The sequence below is a fragment of the Chiloscyllium plagiosum genome, chromosome 26 (genome assembly GCF_004010195.1).
Source record: "Chiloscyllium plagiosum isolate BGI_BamShark_2017 chromosome 26, ASM401019v2, whole genome shotgun sequence".
Classification (NCBI taxonomy): domain Eukaryota; kingdom Metazoa; phylum Chordata; class Chondrichthyes; order Orectolobiformes; family Hemiscylliidae; genus Chiloscyllium; species Chiloscyllium plagiosum.
Genome location: NC_057735.1, coordinates 49129500 through 49157279, shown reverse-complemented (window position 1 = coordinate 49157279; position 27780 = coordinate 49129500). Strand labels below are relative to the sequence as shown.

The 27780-nt window shown below is 44.0% G+C and overlaps 1 protein-coding gene across 2 annotated transcripts in view; it reads right to left on the bottom strand.

The window, feature by feature from the left end:
• LOC122563335 (DENN domain-containing protein 2D-like) overlaps positions 1-22050 on the bottom strand; it is an 86798-nt gene extending 64748 nt beyond the window's left edge. Inside the window, exons 1-2 of one of the 2 annotated variants that reach the window (XM_043717078.1) lie at positions 21924-22050; positions 5902-5963 (exon numbers count right to left, since the gene is read on the bottom strand). In XM_043717078.1, coding sequence (XP_043573013.1) covers positions 5902-5963; positions 21924-21928 — 67 coding nt within the window. In that variant the 5' untranslated portion in view covers positions 21929-22050. The remainder of the gene's footprint in view (positions 1-5901; positions 5964-21923) is intronic. The other variant, XM_043717079.1, reaches the window with a different exon arrangement.
• Between the last annotated feature and the right edge of the window lie 5730 nt (positions 22051-27780).

Sequence of the window (27780 nt, the reverse complement as noted above, 5' to 3'; positions counted from 1 at the left end):
ATGAGAAAGGGGTAGTGAGATCCGGGAGCAGGAGTACAAAGGGTTGGGGGTGACGAGAGGGTGTTAGGGTTGAAGAGTGGGTAGGGGGGTTTTGAGGTTGGAAGAGGGGTTTTAGGAGAGACAACCCTCCTGGGGGTAAGGAGAGGTAGTTGAGGATGGGGTGCTGCCCTCAAGTGGGGAGAGTGTACATTGAGGAGCGGGCAAGCCTCCTGGTGATGGAGGGAGGTGGTGGTTAAGGGGAGGTTGAACCCTAGGGAAGGGAGTTGAGGAGTTTGCAGCCCTCCTGGATTGATGATGATGGCCACTCCAGCAGGACCTCCATGGATAGAGTGTTGAGGAGGGGGAGAAACAAGCCAGGAACCCCCAACCTGAAACCCCAGAGCAGCAGATATTATTTAAACCAGATGCTACAAGACTTTGGGAGTCAGATTTCTGAAGGGGGATTAATTATGTCTCTGGGATAGCTGGTGGCTTGTTTATGTCCAATGTTGGAAATAAGGATAATGGGAATTCTGGATCGAGTACAGAGGCGTGGTGTATAGATAGAAATTAATTGCAGATAGGATTAAAGGAGATTAGATTTATCTTCCCTCTTTTATAAAACATTGAAGTGTGGCTCAATTCAGGTTTTTCAAGATGATTAAGTGAATGGGTTGGGTAATTCGAAACAAAGACATGTCATTACCTTAAGATTTGAGATTGGATGAGGTAGGATTGTGTCAGGAAGTTGTTCTTCATAGAAAGGATAGTGCAATCTTCTCCCCCAAAATCCTGTTTGGGGGGGGGGGGTAGGAAACACAATTTAACATTTCAAGATTAAAGTGATGTTGAGTAAAAGATCTGACTTGAAGGAGATGAACATTAATAAATAAATATATCTTCCGGTTTGAGCGGCCAAATTAGTTTTTCTTGTCTCTATTTCTGTATGAATAAATTTACGATGATGAGTAAACGAAGAGGTTTGTTGTGACGCTGTGGTAAATGGCTTTGTGTTGTAAGCAATTTGGGAAGTTGCTTAAGAACTGGTTGCAAAGGGGTAAACAGGTTAATTTGATTGATGTTGAGTTGCAGTATACTGCTGCATTTGTTCAATACAAGACCATTAGTTTGTGGATCGGGTGGACTTCGTTTGTGAATCTGGGGAGTTGTGTTGGCCTGGCTGGATGCTGCATTCCAGTGTTAGCTGAACATCAGGTATTCATGACACAGCTTGCCTGACTGACTGAAGCAATCTCTGAATTGTGGGACAGTCCACAGTACACTGTCAGCAAACAGCTTGTACCATTAACTTTGTCTTTAAAATAAGGATAGCCTCATATAATGCCAAAAATCTCTATGAATCAACATAATTTGGGAACTGAAATTAATGTGTGAATGAACTTGTGCAAGAAACACAGTCAAACACTGCCTTTGGAAAACCACCAATTTTTCTTTGTGCTTTCGGTTTGGGATTTTATTGCAGCTAATTTGGGTGTGTTCATTGTTGCTCATGGCTTTCCTTCTATCTGCACATCAATAGGATCTCACTTCCTCCACTTTTGTCCTACACAGTCCCTCTGTGATACTTTCACTTCCCTAAAGCAATTCTTTCTTTGTTGAATCTCAATATCACCTATTATCAATGTGTTCTCCCTCTCTCTCTCTTTAATATGCTTTGGACTGAATTTCTCTGACAATGATTTACTTCTGCCACCAGGAGTTACAGTGAGTTGACATCCCTCTGGCAGGCAATGGGTATCATTTTGTCATCGGTGACTAATTAATGTGCCATTATCCAGGTGAGGTTTGTGCCCCATCTGCTGAATCAGTTGGAGAGTTTGGCAGTGTTCTTGCAAACAGTGGCCGTGCTGGGGCTGAACCAGTGACAGAGTATCCCAATAGCTGCATCCTAACAGCCATGTAGATATCTTTAAGGAATCCAGGGCCAGGTAGGCAAGCACTGTGACTGGGAGGCTGGAAGCTGTGGTGCACAAGCAGCCTGTTAAGGTAGTCATCTCTGACAAAGAGTCCTCTATGGGCCACAGAGGTCATCTCCTCTCTACTGTCATGCCTATGAATTTCCTCATTGTTTCGCCATGGGGTGGTAGTGCTTTCCTGATGTAGGCAAATGCCCACAGAGACAAGAAATGGCCCTAAATTGGCCACTTGAGTCCTTTGATTGGCAATGCCATGAGGTTGCCTATTGGGCATGGCGTCCAGGAGATATTGGACTGACTGTCACCCTATTGCCAATCCTCCCAACTCCTTGCTGTATTTGCAGATATATTCTATTTTGCTCAAAAATCTGTGGGCAGTCAGTCAGTGTTACATTTTACCTTTTGTAAGGTCATCTTTTTAAATCCACTGATAAAACCTTAAGTTATTTCGGGGCTGTGACTTCAAAGAAATTCTGGGATTTACATATTAATCAGTTGAAACCTGCTTCCCCTTTCTAAGTGATTCAAGACTTAACAGCCATCTCGGTTTGACTAATCGTATCAGCTGTAAGACACTTTGATCTTTTACGTATAAAGTCTGTGTCCTATGTGCCTGCCCCACTAGCTACCTGACGAATGAGCGGTGCTCCAAAAGTTTGTATGTTCAAATAAACCTGTCAGACTATAACCTGATATTGTGTGATTTTTAACTTTGTCCACCCCAGTCCAACGCCAGCACGTACACATCATCTCCAACATGCAGGGAATGTTCAGCCCAAAAGTACGCTCTTTTCCTCTGTCTGTCTCTGCATCTTTTGCTGTTGTGTCACTCTCCCTTTCGTTGTTGCTCTGTTTGTCTCTCACTCTCTGACCCTCTCCCTGACTGTTTTCCTCTCTCCATTACTCACCCAATGTCTCTCTTTTTGTCTTTCCTTCCACTTTAAAAATGGCTATTCCTTTCTGCTGTCCTTCCCAAACAGGTTTCCCTCTCTCCTATTACAGGTCTGCCATTGTTTTCCCTCCCCAGTGTATCTCTTTCAACAATTCCTATAGCAGGGACTTTGTAAAGAAAAATCACATTTTTCTCTCTCGGTCTCTCTCTCTCTCCCTCTAGGTACACTGCTTGCACACTATTTAATCCTGTTTTGTATCAATGTCTGTGTCTCGCAAGCAGATTCCAGGAAGGATTAATAACTTTTGTTGAACGTATTCCCAGAGATTTCACCACGTCACCTTCTGCACTAAATTTTTTCCCACCTTCAACTTTTTAATAGCTAATAAACAAATGTATTAAAAAATTAGAACATGTGTTTAAAAGCCCAGTAAAGTTTCTCTTGGGTTGCTCAGCGTCATCCTTGTGATTAATCTCCAATTCCTGGAAATGCCAGGAGGATTAGTAGCAGTCACTGCTAACTCCCTCCAGTTCTACCTCTCCTCTCTAGTCTCCCGCCATCACCTCCCCGTCTCTTCCCAACTCTGCTCACTCCTCCTCCTCACCCACACCTCTCACTCGTGCCCTCAATCTCCGTAAATGTATGCCAGGATGCCAAAGTTCAGGAGATGTTTCTCTGGAGTAAAGAAATTCAGGAGTAAAGTCAGGGGTTGAGGGGGCTGCCAAGGGACCGAAATAACTTCATTATGTGAGGAAGGCAGGTGATGGAGGTTGGGAGAGGGTGAGACATGCAGTCCAAATCCACTTTGCCCGATTCCAATAGAACACAATCTTCTATTCCCCACCCTGCCCTTCACTTTCCAGCTCTGAATCTGTTTGGTTACATTTACAATTCCAAAGATCACAGCATGTATGTTTATTGTGCAAGTGTAAATATTTGTTATCTTTTATATTTGCAGCCGTTTGTTGTGGTCTGGAGTTGCCAATCCTATAGCAGGGATCGTGCTGCTATCTGATAAACTAAAATTTAGCAGATCGTATAAAGGGAGAAACTGTTCCCACTTGTAAATAATTGAGAACCACAGGGCATCGCTTTAAAATGCTTTACAAAACAAGCAAGTGCAAGGTGACAAAAAATATTTTTAAAAATTCATTTGTGAGATGCGGGAGTTGCTGGCTGGGCCCAGCACTTATTGCCTGTCCCTAGTTACCCCTTGAGAAGGTAGTGCTGAGCTGCTTTCTTAAAGTGCTGCAGTCCACCTGCTGTAGGTTTACCCATAATGCCATCTGGGAGAGAATGTTCACACTGCGAGTAATTAGGGTGTGGGGTGTGTTGGAGACAGGTTAACTTGAGGCATTGGATAATTATTTAAAAAGGAACAATATAACAGGGAAAAGGAACAATATACCAGGGAAAAGGCAGGAGATTGGAACCAAATTAAAAAGCTCAGTGTGTCGTCCTGCGCCATCTTGCTAATCTGTGACACTGCTGCGAGCAACTCTGGAGAAAGATTTTTAAAAAGACATTTGACAAAAGATGTGCTTTATTTATTTTCTTTGAACGTTTTCAGTAGTTCTTGAAATATTGGCCCGATAGGAAAAAGGCTATTTGACTGGAATTGATCAATGGGGGTAACCACAAATCTGTTGCTAACTGGGATATAAAGATGGTGTAATGTGTGGGCCAGTGGGGGATAGATGGGGGCCAAGGGTTGATGGGAGAATGGAGGTCAAAAGTCGGAGTAAATCACTGAAGGCCGGGGACAATGTGGGGGGGTGGGGGTGGGGGGGTAGGGGGTTGATGCGAACTGGGGCTTGGTGGCCCTTTGGGCAAGGAGCCATGTGATAAAAACTCCCGAAATTCATCTCACTAGAGAAGGCAGCCCTGTTCCCTGGGCTGACCTCAGTTGTGTATTTGTAGGAGGTGGTTGGCGGGTAGGGAGCTTCATTAATTCTCCCTCTTGACCTTTGTTACTTTACCTGTCTTGAAAGCTGGCAAACGCACCACGCTGTAAAACAAACACCCCAGAGCCTGCGGCACTGCCAGGCAGGTGTGGTCTGGTGTTTGGTTTCAGCTCTGCCTCAACGTGTCTGTACAAACTACCAGAATAGAACTGAATAAAAACAAATACATTTCACAGAGGGAACTGGGGCAGAGGTTAAAGAGTCAGGGGTGAGAGCAGCTTGGAAGAGGGGAATGGCAAGACCCCTCAGTGTTAAACAAGTACCTTGCCCACAACTGTAAATTTCCACAGGCCAGACCCCTGTTGAGGCAGTGCTGATCGGTGAGGCACACTGATAGTGGGCACTCACCCACACTCCCATGGTTGATACCATCCATTACCTTGATCAACTTTGATTAGATTAGATTAGATTACTTACAGTGTGGAAACAGGCCCTTCGGCCCAACAAGTCCACACTGACCCGCTGAAGCGCAACCCGCCCAGACCCATTTCCCTACATTTATCCCTTCACCTAACACTACGGGCAATTCAGCTAACCTGCACATTTTTGGACTGTGGGTGGAAACCGGAACACCCGGAGGAAACCCACGCAGACACGGGGAGAACGTGCAAACTCCACACAGTCAGTCGCCTGAGGCGGGAATTGAACCCGGGTCTCTGTGAGGCAGCAGTGCTGCCCACTGTGCCACTGTGCCACTTCCATTAATATTTGATCAATAGCATCCTCTTTTGTAAATTCTGATCTGCTGCACTCAATATGTGAACAGGCCTTTCCCTGTGCTGATGAATGAGTCACTCTTCACTAATTCACTGATATCCTTTGGGAAGGGAAATCTGCCCTTCTTACCCAGTCTGGCCTGACTACAGATTAAGTGTTGACTGTGAACTGGCTTCTGCAATGGTCCAGCAAGCCACGCAGCTCAAGGGTGATTGAAGATTGGCAGCCAATCCCACAATCCTGAAACAGTGAAGATAGAAAAGTTCTCCCTGTCCTTAAGGGGCTCCCCAGCCTCTGACCTGCTTTGTAACTCCTAGCTGAAGGGGAGAATTGATGGAATCTGGAAGCCTGTCGGTCACTGCTTTGCCTCAGTAACTCAGCTGTACAGTGTGAAGAGAGGACTCAACTTACCAAAGAAATGGTTTGGATGAGTCTGGACTTCCTCTGAATTCCAGAACATGACCAAGTCAAATCTGGATGGAGCAAATAAAGAGCCAAGAATGAGATAGGGTCACCAGGAAACAAACTCAATGCTCTCATTATTTTATTCTCTGACAGATACAGGTGTCACTGGCTGGACCAGTATATATTGTCTGTCACTAGTTGCCCTTGACAAAGATGGAGGCTTGTTGAACCGATGTGGTCTTTGTGTGTAGGTTGACCCACAATACCCCCAGGGAGGGACTTCCAGGATTTCATTCAGTGACAGTGAAGGGACGGTGATATATTTCCAAGGGAGGATGCTGAGTGGCTTGGAGCTTGAACTGATGATGTTCCATGTATCTACTGCCCTTGTCCTTCTATATGGAAGTGGTTATGGGTTTGGAAAGTGCTGTCTGAGGAGCTTTGGTGGCTTTCTGAAGCGTACTTTGGAGATGGTACACACTGCTGTTACTGAACATCGCTGGTGGAGGGACTATGTTTGAGGGTGTGGTGCCAATCAAGCAATAATGTGACAATAAATGAAAGGAATTTGGTCATTAGTGCAGCGCTTCGGAGGGACTAGGTTAATCTGTTGACACATAGATGCTCTGTGACGGATGTGAACTCCCTCAAGTGGTTAGTTTGTGATGTTGATTAAAAAAGTTCCTGGTTCGAAACCAATCAGCTCTCTGTGTTACAGCTGGATATAGATCTGTACATTAAATTAGCTGTGGTCAGCCTGATGGTTAGGGCATACTGCTGGTTCCACCAGATGACTGGACACTGGAGAAGGATGGAGTCTTCCATTCCTGACTCCCCACTGCCTGGGATCCGAGCACAGCCAACTGAGTCCTGTTATGGGGTGGTAGTGGTGACAGGCTGCAGTTTAATAACACACCCAGGTTTGCAACATAAGAAGGGACAGGAATACAAATAGGTTCCTCCTACTGTCACCGACTCTATCTTTCAGCCAGATATCAGCTAGCCAAAGCCTCACTCAGGCTTTTGCACAATATCGCCAACAAAAATAAATTGATTGGTCTCAGTTTTGAAAGTTCAGGTTGACCCCCAAACCTGACCCAGCCAGCATTCACATCCTTTCTGGGGTTGAGAATTAGATCATTTGACCTGTCAATGTTTTGACAGTGGGTTTTTACATCGGAGGAAGTGGTGAGTGAGAGAGACATCGTTGCTGCAGCTGGAGTAGGAAACAGCGGAAAGCTGCAAGTGTATTGTACAACCCAAAAGCCCATGATATGCAAATGAGCTAGAAACAAAATGACGGCAACACCCCTCCCCCATCACCAAGTCATTCAGATTAGGTTACTTACAGTGTGGAAACAGGCCCTTCGGCCCAACAAGTCCACACCGACATGCAACCCACCCAGACCCATTTCCCCTAACACTACGGGCAATTTAGCATGGCCAATTCACCTGACCTGCACATTTTTGGATTGTGGGAGGAAACCGGAGGAAACCCACGCAGACACGGGGAGAATGTGCAAACTCCACACAGTCAGTCGCCTGAGGCGGGAATTGAACCCGGGTCCTTGGCACTGTGAGGCAGCAGTGCTAACCACTGTGCCACCGTGCCACCCAGGCATGGTTATAAAGACGTGACACCTCTAAAACTGCCAGTTTTAAATTTGAACCTGATATATTGAGCAGGCAGGAAGGACACCCATGGGAAGGTAACAGGGTCTTCTTTAATGAGGGAAGCCAGGTACTAAGTCATCATTGGGTCCAGGATTTCAACTGAACTGCAGGCTTTCACCACTCTGAAAGGACTCAGAGCTGGAGGAGGCCTACAACAGTTCAGGACATGCTGCTGGCTTTAGGGTGTCTGTGTTGGTCAACAGGAGACAAGCTCCGACAAGAAGATCTTGGACCTCCACCAGCCTTGAGTTTCCTACACTCTCCATCCCAATACACTCTCCATCCCAATACACTCTCCATCTCAATACACTCTCCCATCGCACTACACTCTCCATCCCAATACACTCTCCCATCGCACAACACTCTCCATCCCAATACACTCTCCATCCCAATACACTCTCCCATCCCACTAACTCTCTCCACGCCAATACACTCTCCATCCCCATACACTCTCCATCCCAATACACTCTCCATCCCAATACACTCTCCATCCCAATACACTCTCCCATCGCACTACACTCTCCATCCCAATACACTCTCCCATCGCACAACACTCTCCATCCCAATACACTCTCCATCCCAATACACTCTCCCATCGCACTACACTCTCCATCTCAATACACTCTCCCATCGCACTACACTCTCCATCCCAATACACTCTCCCATCGCACTACACTCTCCATCCCAATACACTCTCCCATTGGACTACACTCTCCATCCCACTACACTCTCCGTCCCACACCACTCTCACTCCCCATACTCTCTCCCTGCCCACCAGGTACAGTCGCAGTAAAATTTCCCAACTCTTATTCTCCAACCCCACTGAAATAAGGGCCAACATTCTGTTAGCCTTCCTGATTAACTGCTGTAACTGGGTCCCAGCTTTCTGTGTTTCATGCACAAGATCATCCAAGTCCCTTTGTGTTGCAGCGTTCTGCAATTTTTCATTTAAATAATACTCTGTTTTTTTTTTCTCCCTTCCAAAATGAACAATTTTACACTTTTCCACATTACACCCCATTCGCCAATTATTTTTTCACTTTCTTTACTTATCAATATCTCGCTGTAAACTGTTTCTACCTTTCTCACAACTTGCCTTTCCAACTGTTTTTGTATCACCTGAAAATTTGGCTATAGTACATTCACTTCCTTGCTCCAAGTCATTAATATATATTGTAAACAGTTGCGGTCCCACACTGATCCCTGTGGAACCCGTCTGGTTATAGGTTTCCAACCTGAAAACTAACCACACATCACCACACACTGTTTCCTGCCCATGAACCAATTCTCTATCCCCATCAAAACATTGCCTCCTTCACCATGGGATCTCATCTTATGACTTAACCTTTTGTTAGGTACCTAGTCACACTCCTTCTGAAGTCCACATATAACACATCTGTTGGTTCCCCTCTATCAACTCTGTTTGAGATTTCCTCAAAGAACTCTGACAAAATAGTTAGTCAGGATTTCCCTTTCACAAAGCTATGTGATTTTCCAAATGTTTTATTACTATCATAAAATTGTTCTGCTATTCAAAGTATCCCCACCCTATAAACTGATGCAAAATATCTGTTTATATGTTTGTATTTCTGGAATGCTATTTTTATCTTTTAACGTGAAGATTGATACAATGTATTTATTCAACTCCTCTGCCATTTCCTGGTTCCTCAGTATAATCCCTAGCTTCATTCTCTAAAGGGTCCATGTTCATTTTGACCTCTCTATTTCTTTCTATCTATATATTTTAAGAAGCTCTTACTATCCAATTTTATAATAATTTTTAGTTTACTCTCATAGTTTAGTTTCTCCCTATTTTTTGGTCTTCCTTTATTAGCTTTTAAAATGTACTCACTCCTCTGGTTTACCACGACAGGTAATTCTTCGATAACGCAATGGTTGCATTCTCATGCAATCCTGCATTATAGTAAAAGAGTGCTTTAGAAACAACACATCACCACATTACAGCCAACACATTTTAAAAATCTGCACTGTAAAAAGTGTCCCCAATTTGTCAATTGTGTTACAATGAGTTTGCATTAATGAAATGCACATTATATCAGAATGACCTGTAATCTTGTCACATTCCTTTTTTTCCCCTTTCAATCTGATACTATCCTTAGCCTCCTTGGGGAACTATAGCTGATTTATCCCCTTCTTAAAATACTTCTGGAATTCCTTTGCTGTGAGTCATGAGCTTATTTTCTTAAATGTCTGTCATTATTTCTCAAGTGTCTTTTTTGGTAATCTCACTTCCCAGTTCACTCCAGCCAACTCTGCCCCATTTCTTTGTAATTACCTTATTTACATTTGTCACAGTTATTTCTGACTTAAGTTTCTCAGTCTCAAATAGAATGTTATGGTCTTCCATGTTATGGTCACTATTTCCTTAGGTATCTTATACACTGAGATCATTGATTAAATCTGATCATTAAATTTTACCTGGTCCAAATAAACTGGATCCCTGGTTGGGTCTACAGTATGTTGTTCTGGGAAACAGTCCCGAATGCTCCCTGAGTTCCTCCTTGTGGCTAGCCCCGTAAATTTGAGCTTCCCAAATTACATGAAGATTAGAAGCACTCACGTTTGATGCACTGCCTTTGTTAGATGGCTTCATGATCTGCTGATTTATTCTCTGTCCTATGATATAGTTACTGTTAGCTGAGTGAACAGCAGGTTTAGTAGAATAGGTAAATAATTTGGAATCCAGCCTAGTTACGTATGATTATTATTAAATGACAGTTCTATCAAAAGAAGGTTCTGTGCCAGCTGACTTCACAGAGTGAGGGAACTAGGAAGGAATGTGGTTGTACTTTCACCTCTGAGTCAGATAGCTGTGTATTCAATTTTCGCTTGAGGTTTTTGAGTGTCGAATGTCAATTGACACTCCCAGTGCAATGGAGAGTGATGCGATCAGGTAAGACAGAGTCTTTCAGCACGGAAGCAGGCTCTTCGTTCCAAATCATCCATGCCAATCACGTTTCTGAAACTTGAACTTGTTCTATTTGCCTGCACCCCTCTAAATCTTTTCTATCCACAGACCTAAAGCAAGGCTCCGTCTACCTGCTCAGGTTGATGTACTAGATCCCAGGGTTACCAGATCATAGAATCCTAACAATGTGAAAGCAGGCCATTCAGCCCATTGAGTTCTCACCGACTCTCTAAAGAGCATCCCACCCAATCCCTGTAACGCTGCATTACCCATGGCTCAGCTACCTAGCCAACACATCCCTGGATAATATGGGCATTTTAGCATGGCCAATCCACCTTACCTGTACGTCTTTGTGCTGTGGGCGGGAACTGGAGCACCTGGAGGAAACCCACACAAAAAGAAGGAGATTGTGCAAACTCTATACAAATAGTTTCCTGAGGATAGAATCACACCTGGGTCCCTAGCAATATGAGGCATTAGGGCTAACCACTGAGCCACCATGCCATTGGCAAGTTCTCAATGTTTTGGCCAATATGTATCCCTAAATCAATCTTTCTAAGGCAGATTGGCTGGTTAGTACCACATGGCTATTCATGGGTTATTGCTTTGCATAAAATGCCTGCTGTGTTTTCTACATTACAACAGCAACAACACTTCACCATTGGGTGTAAAGCACTTCAGGGTGAGGTTGTGTTGGGTGCTATGTAGTTGCAAGTTTCTGTTGTCTTTTAGATGTAATTTCAAGAAACCTGCAAGAATTTCTGTGACTTACTGCAGAATTGCGCGAGTAATTTGGTAACTTCCTGAGGGTTCACTAGGCTGAGGGCTGCTCTTTGCTTTGCGATTTGTTTGCTCCTATTTGTCACTGGTGGAGTATTTTTAAGCTGCTTTTTATATTCACACTTCTAAACCACAGAAATTTCTGTGAGTTCTATCACTCCAGGTCACCGTGTTATTGTAAATATGGCACATGAGCCAGGACCAAGATACTGATCAAAGTGAAGCACTGCTGGCAAGCTATAGTATCAACATACTTATAACGCGTGACATCAAGTACATTGGAAACTGCAGCAGCATAAATAAACATGGAACACCACTGGTAACATGGTCAGATCAGGCAGCTAGCTTACATGGACGAGCATTTCATGTTTCAGACTTTCTTCAGAACTGTCTATGTTCAAATCCAAACCACAGATCTAACAGCTTTTACAGAAATACAAAGGCAGGCAAAGCAGGGGTGGGGAAAGGACAAATGGAAAGTTCTGGGATAGTGTGGAGAGGAGGAGCAACTAAATGACTGAAGGTGTAATGGCATGAGTGTGAAAGAAGCTGGTGATGGGCCAAGAAAATGATCAGAAATTAGGTGAAGAGCAGGTTTAAACGCAGCGACATCTGCATTCTGACAAAAAAAGGAGCAAATTTCTGGTTTAAATTTATCAAATTCATGTTTATATTATACAGGAGATTTATAATAAACCTTTGTGACTATCTGAATGTCTTTTGTTGTCTAAATTAATATATGGATATCAGTCTGTTAATCATTTGTGTGCTGTAGGTTGACCCACGATGCCCTGAGGGAGAGAATTCCAGGATTTTGACCCAGCGACACTGAAGGAATAGAGATATATTTCCAAGTCAGGGTGGTGAATGGCTCAGAGGGGGACTCGCAGGGGGTGGTGTGCCCATGTATCTGCTGCCCTTGTTCTTCGAGATGGTAGAGGTCATTGGTTTGGAAGATGTTGTTGAAGGAATCTGGATAGTTGCTGCAGTACGTCTTGTAAATGGTAACTATGTGTCAGTGGCAGAGTGAATAAATGTTGCGGGCTGCTTTGTCCTGGGTGGTGTCAAGCTCCTTGAATGTTATTGGAGCGGCAAGTGGGAAACATTCCATCACATTCCTGTCTTGTACCTTGGAGATGATGGACAGGTTTGGGGGAGTCAGGAGGTGAGTTACTCACTGCAAAATCCCTAGCCTCAGACTTGCTCTGGTAGCTACTACATTGATATTGTGAGTCCAACTGAGTTTCTGGTTAACAGTAACTCCCAGGTCGTGGACAGTTGGGGATTTAGTAATCGTATTGTTATGAAATGTCAAGAGGTGATAGTTAGGACTTTTTTGTGTTGGAGATAGTCATCATCTGGCATTGGGGTGGGGTCAATATTACTTGTACTTGCCAGCCCATACCTGGACCTTCTCCAGATCATGCTGCATTGGAGCATAGATAACATCAGTATCTGAGCAATTGAACATGGTGCTACACATGGCAGAGGAGTTAAATAAATATTTTGCACCCACCTTCACAGTTAAAGACACTAATTTTTTTAAAGATCTCTAAATATTCAAAAGTAAAAGGAGAAGAGGAAATAAATACTTTAACGAAAGAGAAAGGAAACTTAAGAAGTGTAAAACCAGAAAGACCCCTAGCCCTGATGGGTTACATTTTAATATAATAAAGGAATTAGCCACAGAGATAGTGTAATGCATTGGTAGTAATCCTTCAAGCATTGGAAGGGCAGTACACTGGCTCAGTGGTTAACCTCTGCTGCCTCACAGCACCAGGGACCCAGTTTTGATTCCACCTTTGGGTGACCGTCTGTGTGGAGTTTGCACGTTGTTCCTGTTTCTGTGTGGGTTTCCTCTGGGTGCTCTGATTTCCATTCACAGGCCAAAGATGTGCAGGTTAGATGGATTGGCAATGCTACTTTGCCTGTAGTGCCCAGGGATGTGCAGGCTCGGTGGATTAGCCACGGGAAGTGCAGGGCCACAGTGATATGGTGGGTCTGGATGGGATGCTGTTTTGACCCATGGTCAAGAAGGCCCAACGATGCCTCTTCGTTCCTAGGAAGTAATGTCCATAAGAAGGAGGGTGGTTGTGGACTTGATGGGCTGAATTACCTGCTTCTACACTGTAGGGACTGTATTAGAAAAAGTTGTTGATTCTGCGAAAGTCTCGGAGGATTGGAAAACTGCAAACGTGACATTTTTATTTAAAAAGGGAGGGAGCCAAAAAACAGTTTACACTAGGTCAGTTAACATCCACTGTTGGGAAAGTGTAAGAGTCAATTATAAAGGATGCAATGGCACAGCATTTAGACAAATATAATCTGATCAAGCAGAGTCAGCATTGCTTCATATAGGTGCAATCATGCCTAATAAAAGACCAGAAAGTTGGGAAAAAGAAGACATTTTCATTGAACTAATGGATTGCTACAGAGGTTTGTGCAGGGTCCTCAATTATTGACAATGATCAATTGGGCCAAGGGGCTGAGGAGTGGCAGGTGAAATTTAATTTGGATAAATGCTTGGGTGTTGCATTTGACAAAATAAACAAGGGCAGGTCGTATACCCTGTACACTCATGACTGTGCAGTCAAATTTTGTCCGACCTCCATCTATATGTCTGCTGATGACACTGCATTGCTTGCCAGGCATCATGCAATGACGAGATAGAATACAGGAAAGAGATAGTGTGCTTGTTAACTTGATGCACAGATAACAATCTCTCCCTCAATATCAGCAAAACTGAAGAGCTGATCATCGACTTCAAGAACTAATGAGGAGGACATGTGCCATCTACATAAATGGAGATAGGGGTGGGATGGTTTAGAGTGTCAAGTTCCTAGGAGTAATGATCACCAACAATCTGTCCTGGACCACCCATGGTCAAGAAGGCACAACAATGCCTCTTTGTTCTCAGGACGTAATGTCTTTAAGAAACCTCACCAACTTTTACAAATGCACCATTGGAAGCATTCTCTCTGGATGCATCACAGCTTGGTTTGGCAACTCCTCAGCCCAGGGCCATAAGAAACTACAGAAAGTTGTGAACACTGCCCAGACCAACATGCAAGCCAACCTTCCATTCATTGACTTCACCCATACTTCTCGGAACCAGGGAAAGGCAACCGTCATCATCAAAAATTACTCCCACCTCAGTCATAAACTCTTCCAACCTCTTTTGTTGGGGAGAAGAGCTTAAACACACTAACCAATAGGTTCAAGAACATCTTCTTCTCCGCTGTTATTAGACTTCTGAACGGACCTCTCAAATTTCAAATCTACCATTGATCTTGCTTTTTGTGCACCTTCTCTGCAGCTGTACGCTGTATTCCTCACGCTGTTCAATCACCCTATGATCTTTCTATGTTGTGATCTGTACTGCATGCAGGACAAAGCTTTTCACTGTATCTAGGTACATATGGCAATAATAGATCAATCAAATCCAGTCACTTATACAATAGTAGGCCCCTCAATGGTGTTGTTGAGCAGAGAGACCTGGGGCTCAGGTACATAATGCTTTAAAATTTGTGTCACAGATAAATAGGGTGTTTCAGAAGGTGTTTAGCACACTTGCTTTGACTGATCAAACTACTGAGTATAGAAGTTGGGGTGTCATGTTGAGGCTGTACGAGATGTTGGTGAGGCCACTTTTGAAGGACTGTGTACAGTTCTGATCATTCTGCTATGGAAAGGATATTATTAAATTGGAGAGGGTGCAGAAAAGACTTGCAAGGATGTTGACTGGACTGGAGGGTTTGAGTTATAAGGAGAGGCCGGACAGGCTGGGACTTCTTTTGGTGGAACATCGGAGTTTGATGGATGACCTTTAGAGGTTTATAAAATAGTGACCGTGCACAGATAAGGTGAATAGCGAAAGTATTTTCCCTAGGGTGGGGGAGTTCAAAACTATATTTTTAAGATGAGAGGGGAAAGATTTAAAAGGGACCTGAGGGCAACCTCTTCACACAGAGGGTGGCTCCGAAATGAAAAGAACTGCCAGACGAAGTGGTAACTGCAGTTATGATGTTTAGATTACTTACAGTGTGGAAACAGGCCCTTCAGCCCAACAAGTTCACACTGACCCACCAAAGCGTGACTCACCCAGACCCAATCCCCTACACTTAACACGACGGGCAATTTAACATGGCCAATTCACCTGACCTGCACATTTTTGGACTGTGGGAGGAAACCGGAGCACCCGGAGGAAACCCACATAGACACAGGGAGAATGTGCAAACTCCACACAGTCAGTCACCTGAGGCGGGAATTGAACCTGGGTCTCTGGTGCTGTGAGACAGCAGTGCTAACCACTGTGCCTCCATGCCAACAACATTATAGTTACAACATTTAAAAGACATTTGGATAAGTATATGAATAGGAAATGTTTAGAGGGATATTGGCCAAATGCAGGCAAATGGGATTAGCTTAGTTTGGGAAACTTGGTTGGCATGGATGAGGTGGACCGAAACGTCTGTTTCTGCGCTGTATGACTATGACTCTAATGATTTGGATGAGGAAACTGAATATTATAACCATCTTTACAGATGACACAAAAGTCTGGGAAAGCAAGTGGTAAGGATACCACAATGAGCCTAGATTCGGAGATGCCGGTGTTGGACTGGGATGTACAAAGTTAAAAATCACACAACACCAGATTATAGTCCAACAGGTTTCATTGGAAGCACACTAGCTTTCGGAGCGACGCTCCTTCATCAGGTGATTGTCACCTGATCCACAATCACCTGATGAAGGAGTGTCGCTCCGAAAGCTAGTGTGCTCCCAATTAAACCTGTCGGACTATAACCTGGTGTTGAGTGATTTTTAACAATGAGCCTAGAGTGAGATATAGGTAGGTTACGTGAGTTGGCAAAACCTGGCAGTTAGAATGCAATGTGGAGAAATGTGAGGTTATACAGTTTGCCAAGAAGAATTTTGGGGCGGAACAGCATTTAAATGGAGGAAGACTACAGAAAGCTGTAGATCAGAGGAATTTGGGTATCCTTGTGAACAGATTACAGAATGATAACAGACAGGTTCAGCAGGGAATAGGGAACGCAGATGGACTGTATGAGAAAGTCAACAGGTCTGGCAGCATCTTGGAAGAGTTAATGTTTGAAATTCACTATGATTCTTCTTCAGACTGGACGGGTGTTGGAAAATGTTTTTTTATAATTGTGACAGAGGCAGCAGCCCAGTGCAAAAGATAACAGGGTTGTTAAAGGAAATGAGAGAGAAAAATAAATATGAAATGGGTGTCCATTAAGGAGTGAAACTGAGAGAATGGTTTCCCCCTTCTATATACAAAACAAATCGAGGTAATTCTTTACCACAGAAGGCTGTTAAATCTGGGTTATTAAGAACATTCAAGGCCGAGACAGACAGAGTTTTAATCAATAAGGGAATCAAGGGTTATGGAAAAAAGGCAGGAACGTGGAGTTGTGGATGATCAGAACTCATTGGATGGCAGAGTGGATTTGATGGGCCGAGTAGCCTACTTCTGCTCCTACATCTTATGTTCTAACATGGTGTGATCTTCCGTGAAATCCCACTTCTAACCTTTTGGTGGAGGAAGGTCATCGATGAAGCAGCTAAAGATGGTTGGGCCGAGGAAACTACCCTGAGTAACGCCTGCAGAGGTGTCCTGGAGCTGAGATGACTGACCTCCAACAACCATAGTCATCTTCCTCTGTGCCAAGTATGACTCCAACTGTCGAATCATAGAATCAACCAGTGTAGAGTTGTTGGTCTAATTCCAATTTTGCTGGCACTCTTTGATGCCTCACTTTGTGAAATGAGGCCTTGAGGTCAAGGATAGTCAGTTCTACTGCACCCCTGCACTCTTTTGTCTATGTTTGACCTAAGCCTGTAATGAGGTCAAGAGCAGAGAGGACCTGGCAGAATCCAAACTGGACGTCACGCGCAGGTTATTGCTGAGCAGGTGCTGCTCGATAGCACTATTTATGACAACTTCCATCACTTTACTGATGATCGAGAGTAGGCTGACAGGGCAGTAATTGTCTGGGTTGGATTTGTTCTGCTTTTATTGTATATGACATGCCTGGCAATTTCTAACATTATTGGGTAGATGTCAGTGTTGTGGCCGTATTTGAACAGCTTGGCCAGAGGAGCAGCAAGTTTCGGAGCACAAGTCTTCAGAACGATTGTTGGAATGCTGTCAGGGCCTGTAGCTTTTGCAGTATCCCATACCTCCAACCTTTTCTTGTGGAATGAATTGAAATGGATGGAGTCTGGCATCTGTGATGCCAGAGGATACTGAGATGGAACATCCATTTCACACTCTGGGCTGAAGATTGTTGCAAATGCATCAGCCTTGTCTATTGTACTGATATGCTGGGATCCCCATAAGTTTCACGCTGTTAGTTGGGAAAACCCATGCACTAGAGGGGCATCTGTGGGAGAGGGCACTGAATGATCTCTGGATTCCACTGGCATGCAAGGTTGGATCATTTGAAAAGGTGTAACAGAGATGGAGAAACTGAGAGAATGGTATAGGGTCTTTAAATGCATGGAGATAATTAAGATGTAAATTCGTACCATAATGCTTTGAAATGTAGAGCAATTAATACTTGCGCTTGTAAAAACAATCTTCATTACACTCTCGAGCAATGCATTCCAGAACCTGACCTGAGTTTAAAGCTTCCTCTCTTGCTTCGTTCACTGATTATCTTCAAACTGTGTGCTCTGCCTCTGATCCTTCCATGAATGGGAACAGTTTCTCCCTCTCTACTCTAGCCAGACCCCTCATGACTTTGAACACCTCCATCAAATTTCCTCTCAACCTTCTCTTCTTCAAGGAAGACATCTCCAATCAATCCTCATCAGTGAAATTCCTCATCTCCGGAACTCTTCTTTTGAATCTTTTCTGTATTGTCTTCAATGCTTCCCCATCGTTCCTGCATGTTATACTCCAACTGCGGCTAAACTAGTGTCTCCTACAAGTTTGAAAAACTTCTTAATTTTGTACTCTATGGTCTAGTCATAAAGCTCAAGATCCTCTATGCCTTTTTACCAACTCTGAGCTGAAAATGTGTTGCTGGAAAACTGCAGCAGGTCAGGCAGCATCCAGGGAACAGGAGAATCGACGTTTCGGGCATAAGCCCTTCTTCAGGAATTGCTTATGCCCAAAACGTCGATTCTCCTGTTCCCTGGATGCTGCCTGACCTGCTGCGCTTTTCCAGCAACACATTTTCAGCTCTGATCTCCAGCATCTGCAGACCTCACTTTCTCCTTTTTACCAACTCTGTCAACCTGTCGTGTCATCTTCACTAAATAACAGCACCTTTGAATGAACCTACTCCGAAGTCAATAGAGGGAGCCTTGAGCAGCAACCATCTTAGATGGTTATGATAAGAACATCCCTGAGACAAACAAGCAAATGTTCTCAGCTCAACTAATGAAAGAATTTTCACCAGTGGTAGTATACTAAAAACCCTAAATAATTACCAGAACAACAGGTAGCTATTTCATCGTAAACAGTTATTTCTTAATTACTCTTCAATATTAAGAAATAGTTTCTAGTTAGAGATTCTCCAATATAAATATAGATACATATAACCAAAACATTTGGCCTATGTGTGAAACTGAATTAGCTTTAGGAAGACCCTCATTGGCCCTGGACAGAATAGATTGTTCATAGCCACTAATCACAGAGTACGAGAGTAGAGATTGCAATCCCTAACCTTAACTAATTTCAGAACAGAAATCAACATTACAAATCTTATAGCGACTAGTTAAAACTCAATGCCTTTTGTATTTTTGTACACATAAATAGCACAGTGGGAAATATAAGAGGAAATAACTGAATTTGTTAGAGACAACACGTGAGATGCAATAAATAATAAAATTCAAGCTGTCCTTAGGAGACAAGCCAGCCTGAAACAGATCAAAGAGAGTACAGCCAGTGACTTTGAAATACAGTAAATAAGATGCATAGAAAGATCCCAAGGACCAGCGATTGTAATGGCTGGTAAACACCATGAGGTCAAACAGGTCTCCATCATTGATTAGGTGTCTTATTAGATTAGGTGTATGGAATAGGAGGGTTACGTTGTATGTAATCATTGTAATACAGAAATGTCTAAAAATACTACTTTTTATTGTTGGAGTTAGAGTGTGTCATGGATCTCCCTTCTGAGGCTGGCCTCAGGGGAGCATCCTTTGGCCCTCTGCCTGTATTGACCGATTTCTCATGAATACGCTTCCATTTGCCTGGATCCTGCCTCTCCCCTAAGTCTTCATTCCCTGTCAGGGGAGAATGCTCCATCAGTAGGGTTCAGAGGGATATGTTTCCTGAAGAAGGGCTAATGCCCGAAACGTCGATTCTCCTGTTCCCTAGATGCTGCCTGACCTGCTGCGCTTTTCCAGCAACACATTTCCATCTCAGAGGGATATGGGCCAAATGCTGGCCAATGGGACACGATTTATTTTGCATATCTGCTCTGTGTGCTGTACAACTGTATGACTATATGCTACGTATGACTCTACAAACCTTTATCCAGTTCATTATAAAAGATCACCCTCCACTACTCTGTGTTTCTTGTCACTCAGCCAATTTCACGTTGCTGTTGATCCTGTTATTGCATTAGTATTAACTTTGTGCAAGGGGTTGTTGTGCAACACCATATTAAATGACATAATGACAAGACAAGGTATACACTACATCATCTTACAGTCTGAATTCACCAGTATTTTTATGTCCAGCAATAGCATGTGAAACAAGCTGGCAGGAGAGGTAGGCCATTCAGTCCCTTTTCCCTTCAATAAAGCCTTTTTTAACTCATTTACAGGATGAGGTCGTCATTGGCTAAGCCACATTTATTGCCCACAAGACAGTTAAGAGTCAAGCACATTGCTGCGGGTGTGGAGTCTCGGGTAGGCCACACCAAACAAGGATGGCAGCATTAGTGAACTAGATGGATTTTTCTGACGATTCACTCCTAATCATCATTAGACTCTTAATTCCAGATTTTTATTGAATTTAATGGGCAATCCTCAACCGACCTGTAGAAGCTGGGTCAGCCTTATTCCTAATGAAGGGCTTATGCCTGAAACGTCGATTCTCCTGCTCCTTGGACACTGCCTGACCTGCTGTGCTTTTCCAGCACCACACTCTCGACACAGATGCCCTCATGAACCTTGTTGCAGGGACAGTCACCATGGCTACTGTGGCTGGGTTTGGGATCAGACAGCTCTGGGGAGACATTTTGCTGGTGGTTTAAACATGGGACCAGCCGTGCCCAGCTCCCCATACACCCCTGCCATTGACCAAACACCACACTATCATCCTCATCTACTCACACTTATTAGAGAGCAAACAGACTCTGAGTTATTGTATAAAGTTACTCCAACTGGAAACAGGGGCTTTGGACACTACATCATATTTCAATAACTAAAGTCTGACACAAACTAAAAGGATCAGGCACTTTTTAAAATGTTTTGTCACCTGGATATTGTGTAGCAGTGCCTAGGAGATGGATCTTCCATCACTGAAGACTCCAGTTCATTTCCCAGGGTCTTGGTAACATTAGCCCTGCCCTTGCTGAGCTAGCTGGTGAATTCCTGTCACTCATCAAACACTGGGACTCCTTTACCTTGGCATGGCATTGGCACCAGGAGGAAAAGCCAATCAGAAATACCCGACACTCGCCTGTTTCTGTGCCTCCTGCCTCAACTATCCATGCCCAGCCCCCTTAAGTGCCAATGGGTATCTGGGAAAGGGCTGCAGGGTTCAGAAACCCAGCCAGCCCTAACCCTTCAAAATGATAACAGGCGTCTCTCTCTTCAGCGTCTCTACACCAGAGTGACAAATGCAGCAAGTGACCGGTACTAGGGTGGGACTCGATTCAGAGGTACACCCACTCCCTTCTGCACCACAAGGCAACATTCCCACTCAATGGCATCACTGTAGACAATCACAGAATCATTGAATCCTTGCAGTGTGGAAGCACTTAGCCAATCCAGTCCACACCAACCCTCTCCTTAAAACCTTGCATTTCCCAGGCTAATCCATTTAGCCTGCACATCCCTGAACATTATGGGCAATTTAGCATGGCCAATCCACCTAACCTGTGGATCATCATGGGAGAAAACCAACATAGACACGGGAAGATTGTACAAACTCCGCAGACAGTCAGCCAAGGCAGGAATCAAACCCGCGTCCCTGGCCGTGGGGCAGCAGTGCTAACCACTGAGCCACCATGCCACTCTTGAGATGGAAAGGGGACAATTTCACTCCTTAGTGAAGTTTTGGACATTGGTCACATGAATCTGAGTTCAAACTCAACCCTTCTTGGAAGTCTGGTCAGTCTGCTATGGGCTAACATGATACAAAAGCATTACTTTGATGGGTTTCTAGCTAGTTGGCATAGACCCGTGTGTCATAGCAGTAATTCCTGATTCTGACAATCAGTACCAGATAGAGAGGCAAAACACACATCGGCTGTGAATACGATATATATGGGGTTGCAATCTATATACTGATGACTTCCTTTTTTATGACAGCTGAGGCCGGATGATATGGTTAATCTAGAAACCTTGCTGTTCGCTGAATTTGGATTGATTTTGTTGTCAAAGTGAGAGGCTGTTACTAAGATAGAGAAAGAATCAAATGCAATTGAATCCTTACCTCATTGGGAATTGTATCTCCTCACTGAAGACTCAGGTTAGACAGTGGATTGCTGGCTATGGTAGACTTAAAAACAATAGACTCGGCTGAAGTATTTTGTAACTGTGAGGAGGCTGGTTCCCCTCCTTCACAGTGTAATTCACTCTTATCCAGCTCGTTTCTCTTCCTGTTCCGCCTCTCTGTGAACTGGGCTTGTGGTCATACTGAGACTAACGCAGAGTGACAGTGTTGATTCCACCCACCTCACCAAGACTGTCCTTTTGTCTTCATGTCTTACCCCAGCCATCTCCCAAGGTAAGCAGATGGGACTCAGTTTGAGTGTTAGGTCCTACTTGGTCCCAGGTTTCTCTGGATCCCTCTGCAGCTCTCAGTATCCCTTTCTATAGCATCCCAAACAACTTCTTCAACATCCTCTCAATGTATAGAACATAGAACATTACAGCACAGTACTGGCCCTTCAGCCCTCGATGTTGCACCGACCTGTGGAACCAATCTGAAGCCCATCCATCCTATACTATTCCATTCTCATCCATATGTCGATCCAATGACCATTTAAATGCCCTTAAAGTTGGCGAGTCTGCTACTGTTGCAGGCAGGCCATTCCACTCCCCTACTCTCTGAGTAAAGAAATTACCTCTGACATTGTCCTACACCTATCACCCCTCAATTTAAAACTATGTCCCCTTGTGCTAGCCATCACCATCCGTGGAAAAAGGTTCTCATTGTCCACCCTCTCTAACACTCCCCTATTACTCTCTGAGTAAAGAAATTACCTCTGACATTATCCTACACCTATCACCCCTCAATTTAAAGCTATGTCCCCTTGTGCTAGCCATCACCATCTGTGGAAAAAAGTTCTCATTGTCCACCCTCTCTAACCCACTGATTATCTTATATGTCTAATTTAAGTCACCTCTCAACCTACTTCTCTTTAACAAAAACAGCCTCTAGTTCCTCAGCCTTTCCTCATAAGACCTTCCCTCTATACCAGGCAACATCCTGATAAATCTCCTCTGAGCCGTTTCCAAAGCTTCCACATCCTTGCTATAATGCAGTGACCAGACTGTACGCAATACTCCAAGTGCGGCTACACCAGAGTTTTGTACAGCTGCAGCATGATCTCATGGTTCCAAATCTCACTCCCCCTATCAATAAAAGATAACACACTGTATGCTTTCTGAACAACCCTATTAACCCAGGTGGCAACTTTTAAGGATCTATGTCCCTGAACACTAAGATCTCTCTGCTCATCTACACTACCAAGAGTCTTACCATGAGCCCAGTACTCTGCATTCTTGTTACTCCTTCCAAAGTGAATCACCTCACACTTTTCCACATTAAACTCCATTTGCCACCTCTCAGCCCAGCTCTGCAGCTTATCTATGTCCCTCTGTAACCTACAACATTCTCCATCACTATTCACAACTGTACCATCCTTAGTGTCATCCGCAAATGATACTAACCCATGCCTCTCTGCCCTAATTCAGGTCATTTATAAAAATGACAAACAATATTGGACCCAAAACAGACCCTTGCAGTACCCCATTAATAACTGAACTTCAGGATGAACATTTCCCATTATCCACCACCCTCTGCCTTCTTTCAGCTCACCAATTTCTGAGGCAAACCGCTAAATCACCCTCAATCCCATCCTTCCGTATTTTGTACACTAGCTGACCATGGGATAGGCTATTGCACATTCTTTAGCAGAACTGATCCTTCTTCTACACCCTCACTGCCCTCTGCCTTTTAATCTCCAATTGAAATGCTCCTCCAACATCTCATCTCCCTTTACTGCCTCCTGTCTCCTTCCACATACTGGTTCCCTTGTTCACAAATATGCTCTCTTGGCTTTCTCATGGGCTTTCTAGGGTCTCCATGAACAGGTTTCTTGTCAAATGCTTCCTTTCTCCTGCTCATGGTCCCTGCCAGCTCAAATCCTGCACTCTCACCTTTGACCTCTGCAGATAAAGGTCATCACTGAATCTCACCGACTCTCCTCATCTGTCTCTCCTCATCGTCTTTGGGATGACAAATCACTTTATCCACCACCAATATTTATTTTCAACCACCTTCAACATTTTCACTTCCTGTTCCTGCATATTTTCCTGTGCTGTGTTAATAATGTAAGACACCTTCCCAAACTGGGTATCAGGAATGGATGTTGAAACTACTCCACAGAGGCTGGCATTCCATCACCAAGACACCCTTTATTTACACATGAACAGTCCTTGACTTAGGTACAACGTCTTCAGAGTCACATACTGGAGTGCCAGAATCTCTGACACTTCTGTATGAATCTGCCAGTCAGGGCTCCTTGATTGGAACAGATTAACAGCCCCAGGTGGAGAACTCAATCAATGGGGTCCATCTGGCTGACCTCATTACAATCACTACAACCCTCCCCCCGCCCCCGCCCGAGTCTGAAGACATAGGCCAATCCTTTATCTTAGACTGGGGTGTTTTAGCACCAGCGTCAGATACAGCTGACATGCAGTCCACAGGAACTTGCCTCTTGCACCAGTAGCACCGCAGTAGAATTTCACTCTGCTCTTCTATGGCAAAGGTATCGATGTGGCTACATCTGGCATGGCCATTTCTAATTCTGAGGGCCTGTCAACGCTGGATGGTGAAGGGTGACCCCATGCGTTCTGGCAACCTTTCCAACTGTTCTGAGGGGTGGGGCACATTTTGATCATGCTCCATTTCAATCATGCAATAGAGAGAGGCCTTTCAGCCCATCAACTCTGTACCACTGCACTAAATCCATACTAGTCCCAATTTCCAGCCCTGAGAGATCTGACACTTGCACTAACAGTGCTCATCCTAGTAGTTTTTTAAAGGTTGTGAGCAACTCAACACAACCTCAACTACTCTCCCAGGCAGTGCATTCCAGAAACCCACCATCCTCTGTGTGAAAAACCTTTCTTCAAATCCCCTCCAAGACCTCCTGCCTTTCCCTTTTTTTTGTTTTTGACCCTTCAACTAAGAGGAACAGTTGCTTCCCATCCACCCTATCCACTACGAATATTTCCGAGCTTGCTATCTTTGTTAGTTTCTTTCCTTGATCCATAAAGTCTTCCATCAAGACCTTATCCCTCCTCTATACCTATGTTGTTGGTTATTGGTATGAGGGATGACCTCTAGTTGGTCACCCTCTGTCTCCACTCAGTGACGTTTCTAGCTCTGTCATCACAGCCCTGAATCACCCCTACAGCCACAAAAAGATCCATCTGTTTCCCTAACTATCAAATTCCCTGCCACTATTGGTTTTCCAATTTCATTGCAACCTACTTGAGCCAGTTATGGTGCAGAGGACTTGGCTTTGGCCACTGTCTCCAGATAAACCATTGGTTTCATATGACATATACCAGCTCTGACAGCTGGTATGTATCAGAGCTAAATACCAGTTGGACAGCAAGATGCACTCAGGTGACTCCTGCCCTACCTACCTGGTCCTTGCTGATCACCCATTGCCTTCCTACTGTTAGGCTGAGGGCTGAGCACCTCCTGAAATTCTATCTATGTTACCCAGCCTTGTGGATGCACTGCTGTGATGCCAGCTTCCACACCCAGAGCCCGAATTGTACCAGGTTGAGTCACTTCTTGTGTACCTGGTGCTATGGCATCCAACAAACATCCCGAAACTCCAGCATTGAACGCCATGCAAGCTAGGAGAAAGCACTAGCCTAGTTGTACTATTGCTAGACCACTACTCTAGGAACTCAGCTAATGTTCCGGGATCTCAGGTTCAAATCCTGCCATGGCAGATGTTGGAATTTGAATTCAATAAAAATATGGAATTACGATTTTATGAATGACCATGAAACCATTGTTGATCGTCAGAAAAACACAGCTGGTTCACTCATGACATTCAGGAAATGAGATCTACCATCCTGAACTGCTCTCTTCTACATGTGACTCCAGACCCACAGCTCTGTGCACTTGACCCTCAACTGCCCTCTGAAATGGCCGAGCAAGCCACTCAAATTTAGAGGTAACTACACAAATAATGCTGGCCAGCCAGTGACACCCACATCCCACAAATTAATAAAAAAAACTCCCTGAGTGTGAAGTGTCCTACCATACCACTATTTATTTAACTTCCAGTAGAAATAAACCTAAGACTTACTAAATAGACTCATCAGCAACTCATCAATCAACTGTTCCCTTTGCATTGAGATTAGCTCATTTTCAAATGAGTTAATGTAAATATTTTGAGATATCTCAATTGTTAATTTGCCACAAAATTTCAAAACCTTTAGTTTACTATCTACCTATTCTTGAACTTTAACCCTATCCACTGAATTTGATGGATTCGAACGTTATGTTCATTGAAAGGGGAATTGATTGCAAGAAGTAGGAAGACTTTGTTTCACAGAGGATTGCTGGATGTGGAGAGAATGTTCCTCTTGTCGGAGAATCCAAAACTAAGCGTCACTGTTTAAAAATAATGGGCTGTCCATTTAGGACAGAGACGAGAAAAATATTTTCTCTCTGAGAGGTTGTGGGCCGTTAGAAATCCCTTCCTCTAAACGGTAATAGATGCACAATCTTTCAATATTTTTAAGGCAGAGGTAGACTGTTTCTTGATAGCCAAGGGGATGAAAGATTATCGGGGATATGCAGAACTGTGGAGTGAGGCTAAAATCAGATCAGCTATGACCTTTTGAACGGTGAAGCAGGCACAAAGGGCTGAGTGGCCTTATTTTGTTCCATGTTTGAGTGTTTGTAATTAACTGATCACTGGTTTGGATTTCATGCAAAATAATGAAATAGTTTTTACATTTTTGTGCTAATTTATTGATCCAGTCTTACTTTATGGGTGATTAATACAAATCGAACTGGGTTAAATTAAACTAAAAAAACTGAGGAAGGGTCACTGGACCTGAAACGTTAATTCTGATTTCTCTCCACAGATACCACCAGACCTGCTGAGCTTTTCCAGCAATTTCTGTAGTTGTTTCTGATTTCCAGCATCCAGCGTTCTTTTGATTTTTCAACTAAAAACTTGCCAGATGACTCATTCCAATTACTTATTCCTCTGGATCAGATTCTCAAACTGAATTTTGAATGGTTCCTGGGTGGTGGGAGAATTTGTTAAATTACACGCCCCCAACCCCAACTCATTCCAAACACCCCTCTGCTGTTGTAGTACATAGTGCTGGTGGAAAGGACACCAGTTTGCCTCCTCATGGACATGAAACCAACAGTCAATTCAACAAATCAAAATCCAATTGCGTCCATGGAGTGGGGAACGAAGGAGAAGATTGCTCAGTTCGGGATTCAGGACTCTGGAGTAACCTGATGATGAAGCCATCGAGCTGCATTCGACAGGGCGTAAGTTGTGCAGTAGCTGTGGAATGAAATGGGAGGGAAGAGAGACCCGCATGGACAGAGGGTTCTCTTTGTATGAAGCTAAGAACCTGGCACATCTCAGGTTACATGTAGACTTGTACACAGAGTTAACAGCCAATAAATTAAGATGTGCAGAAATTAAAGATTGGAGGGATCCTGACCAAGTCTGCCTTCAACTGGAAATCGTGTGCACTAAAACAGAATTCATAAATAGAGGGGATAGGACAAATGTAGCTGGGTGGGGGTGGTGGGAAGAGAATGGGATGGGGAAGAGACAAAGAACTGGGACGACAAGGGAGTACGATTGGGATAGGGGGAGAAAAGGCAAAGTGGGAAGGTGAGACGAGACAGGTGGGAGAGTGAAGAGGGGAAGGGAGAACCACTCACAAAGCCTGTCCCTAACAAGGGTCTCAGTGTGAGGAGAGATCGTCATGTGTGAGGGATCTCAGTTAGCGGAGAGAACGTCAGTGTGTGAGGGATCTCAGTGTGAGGAGAGAAC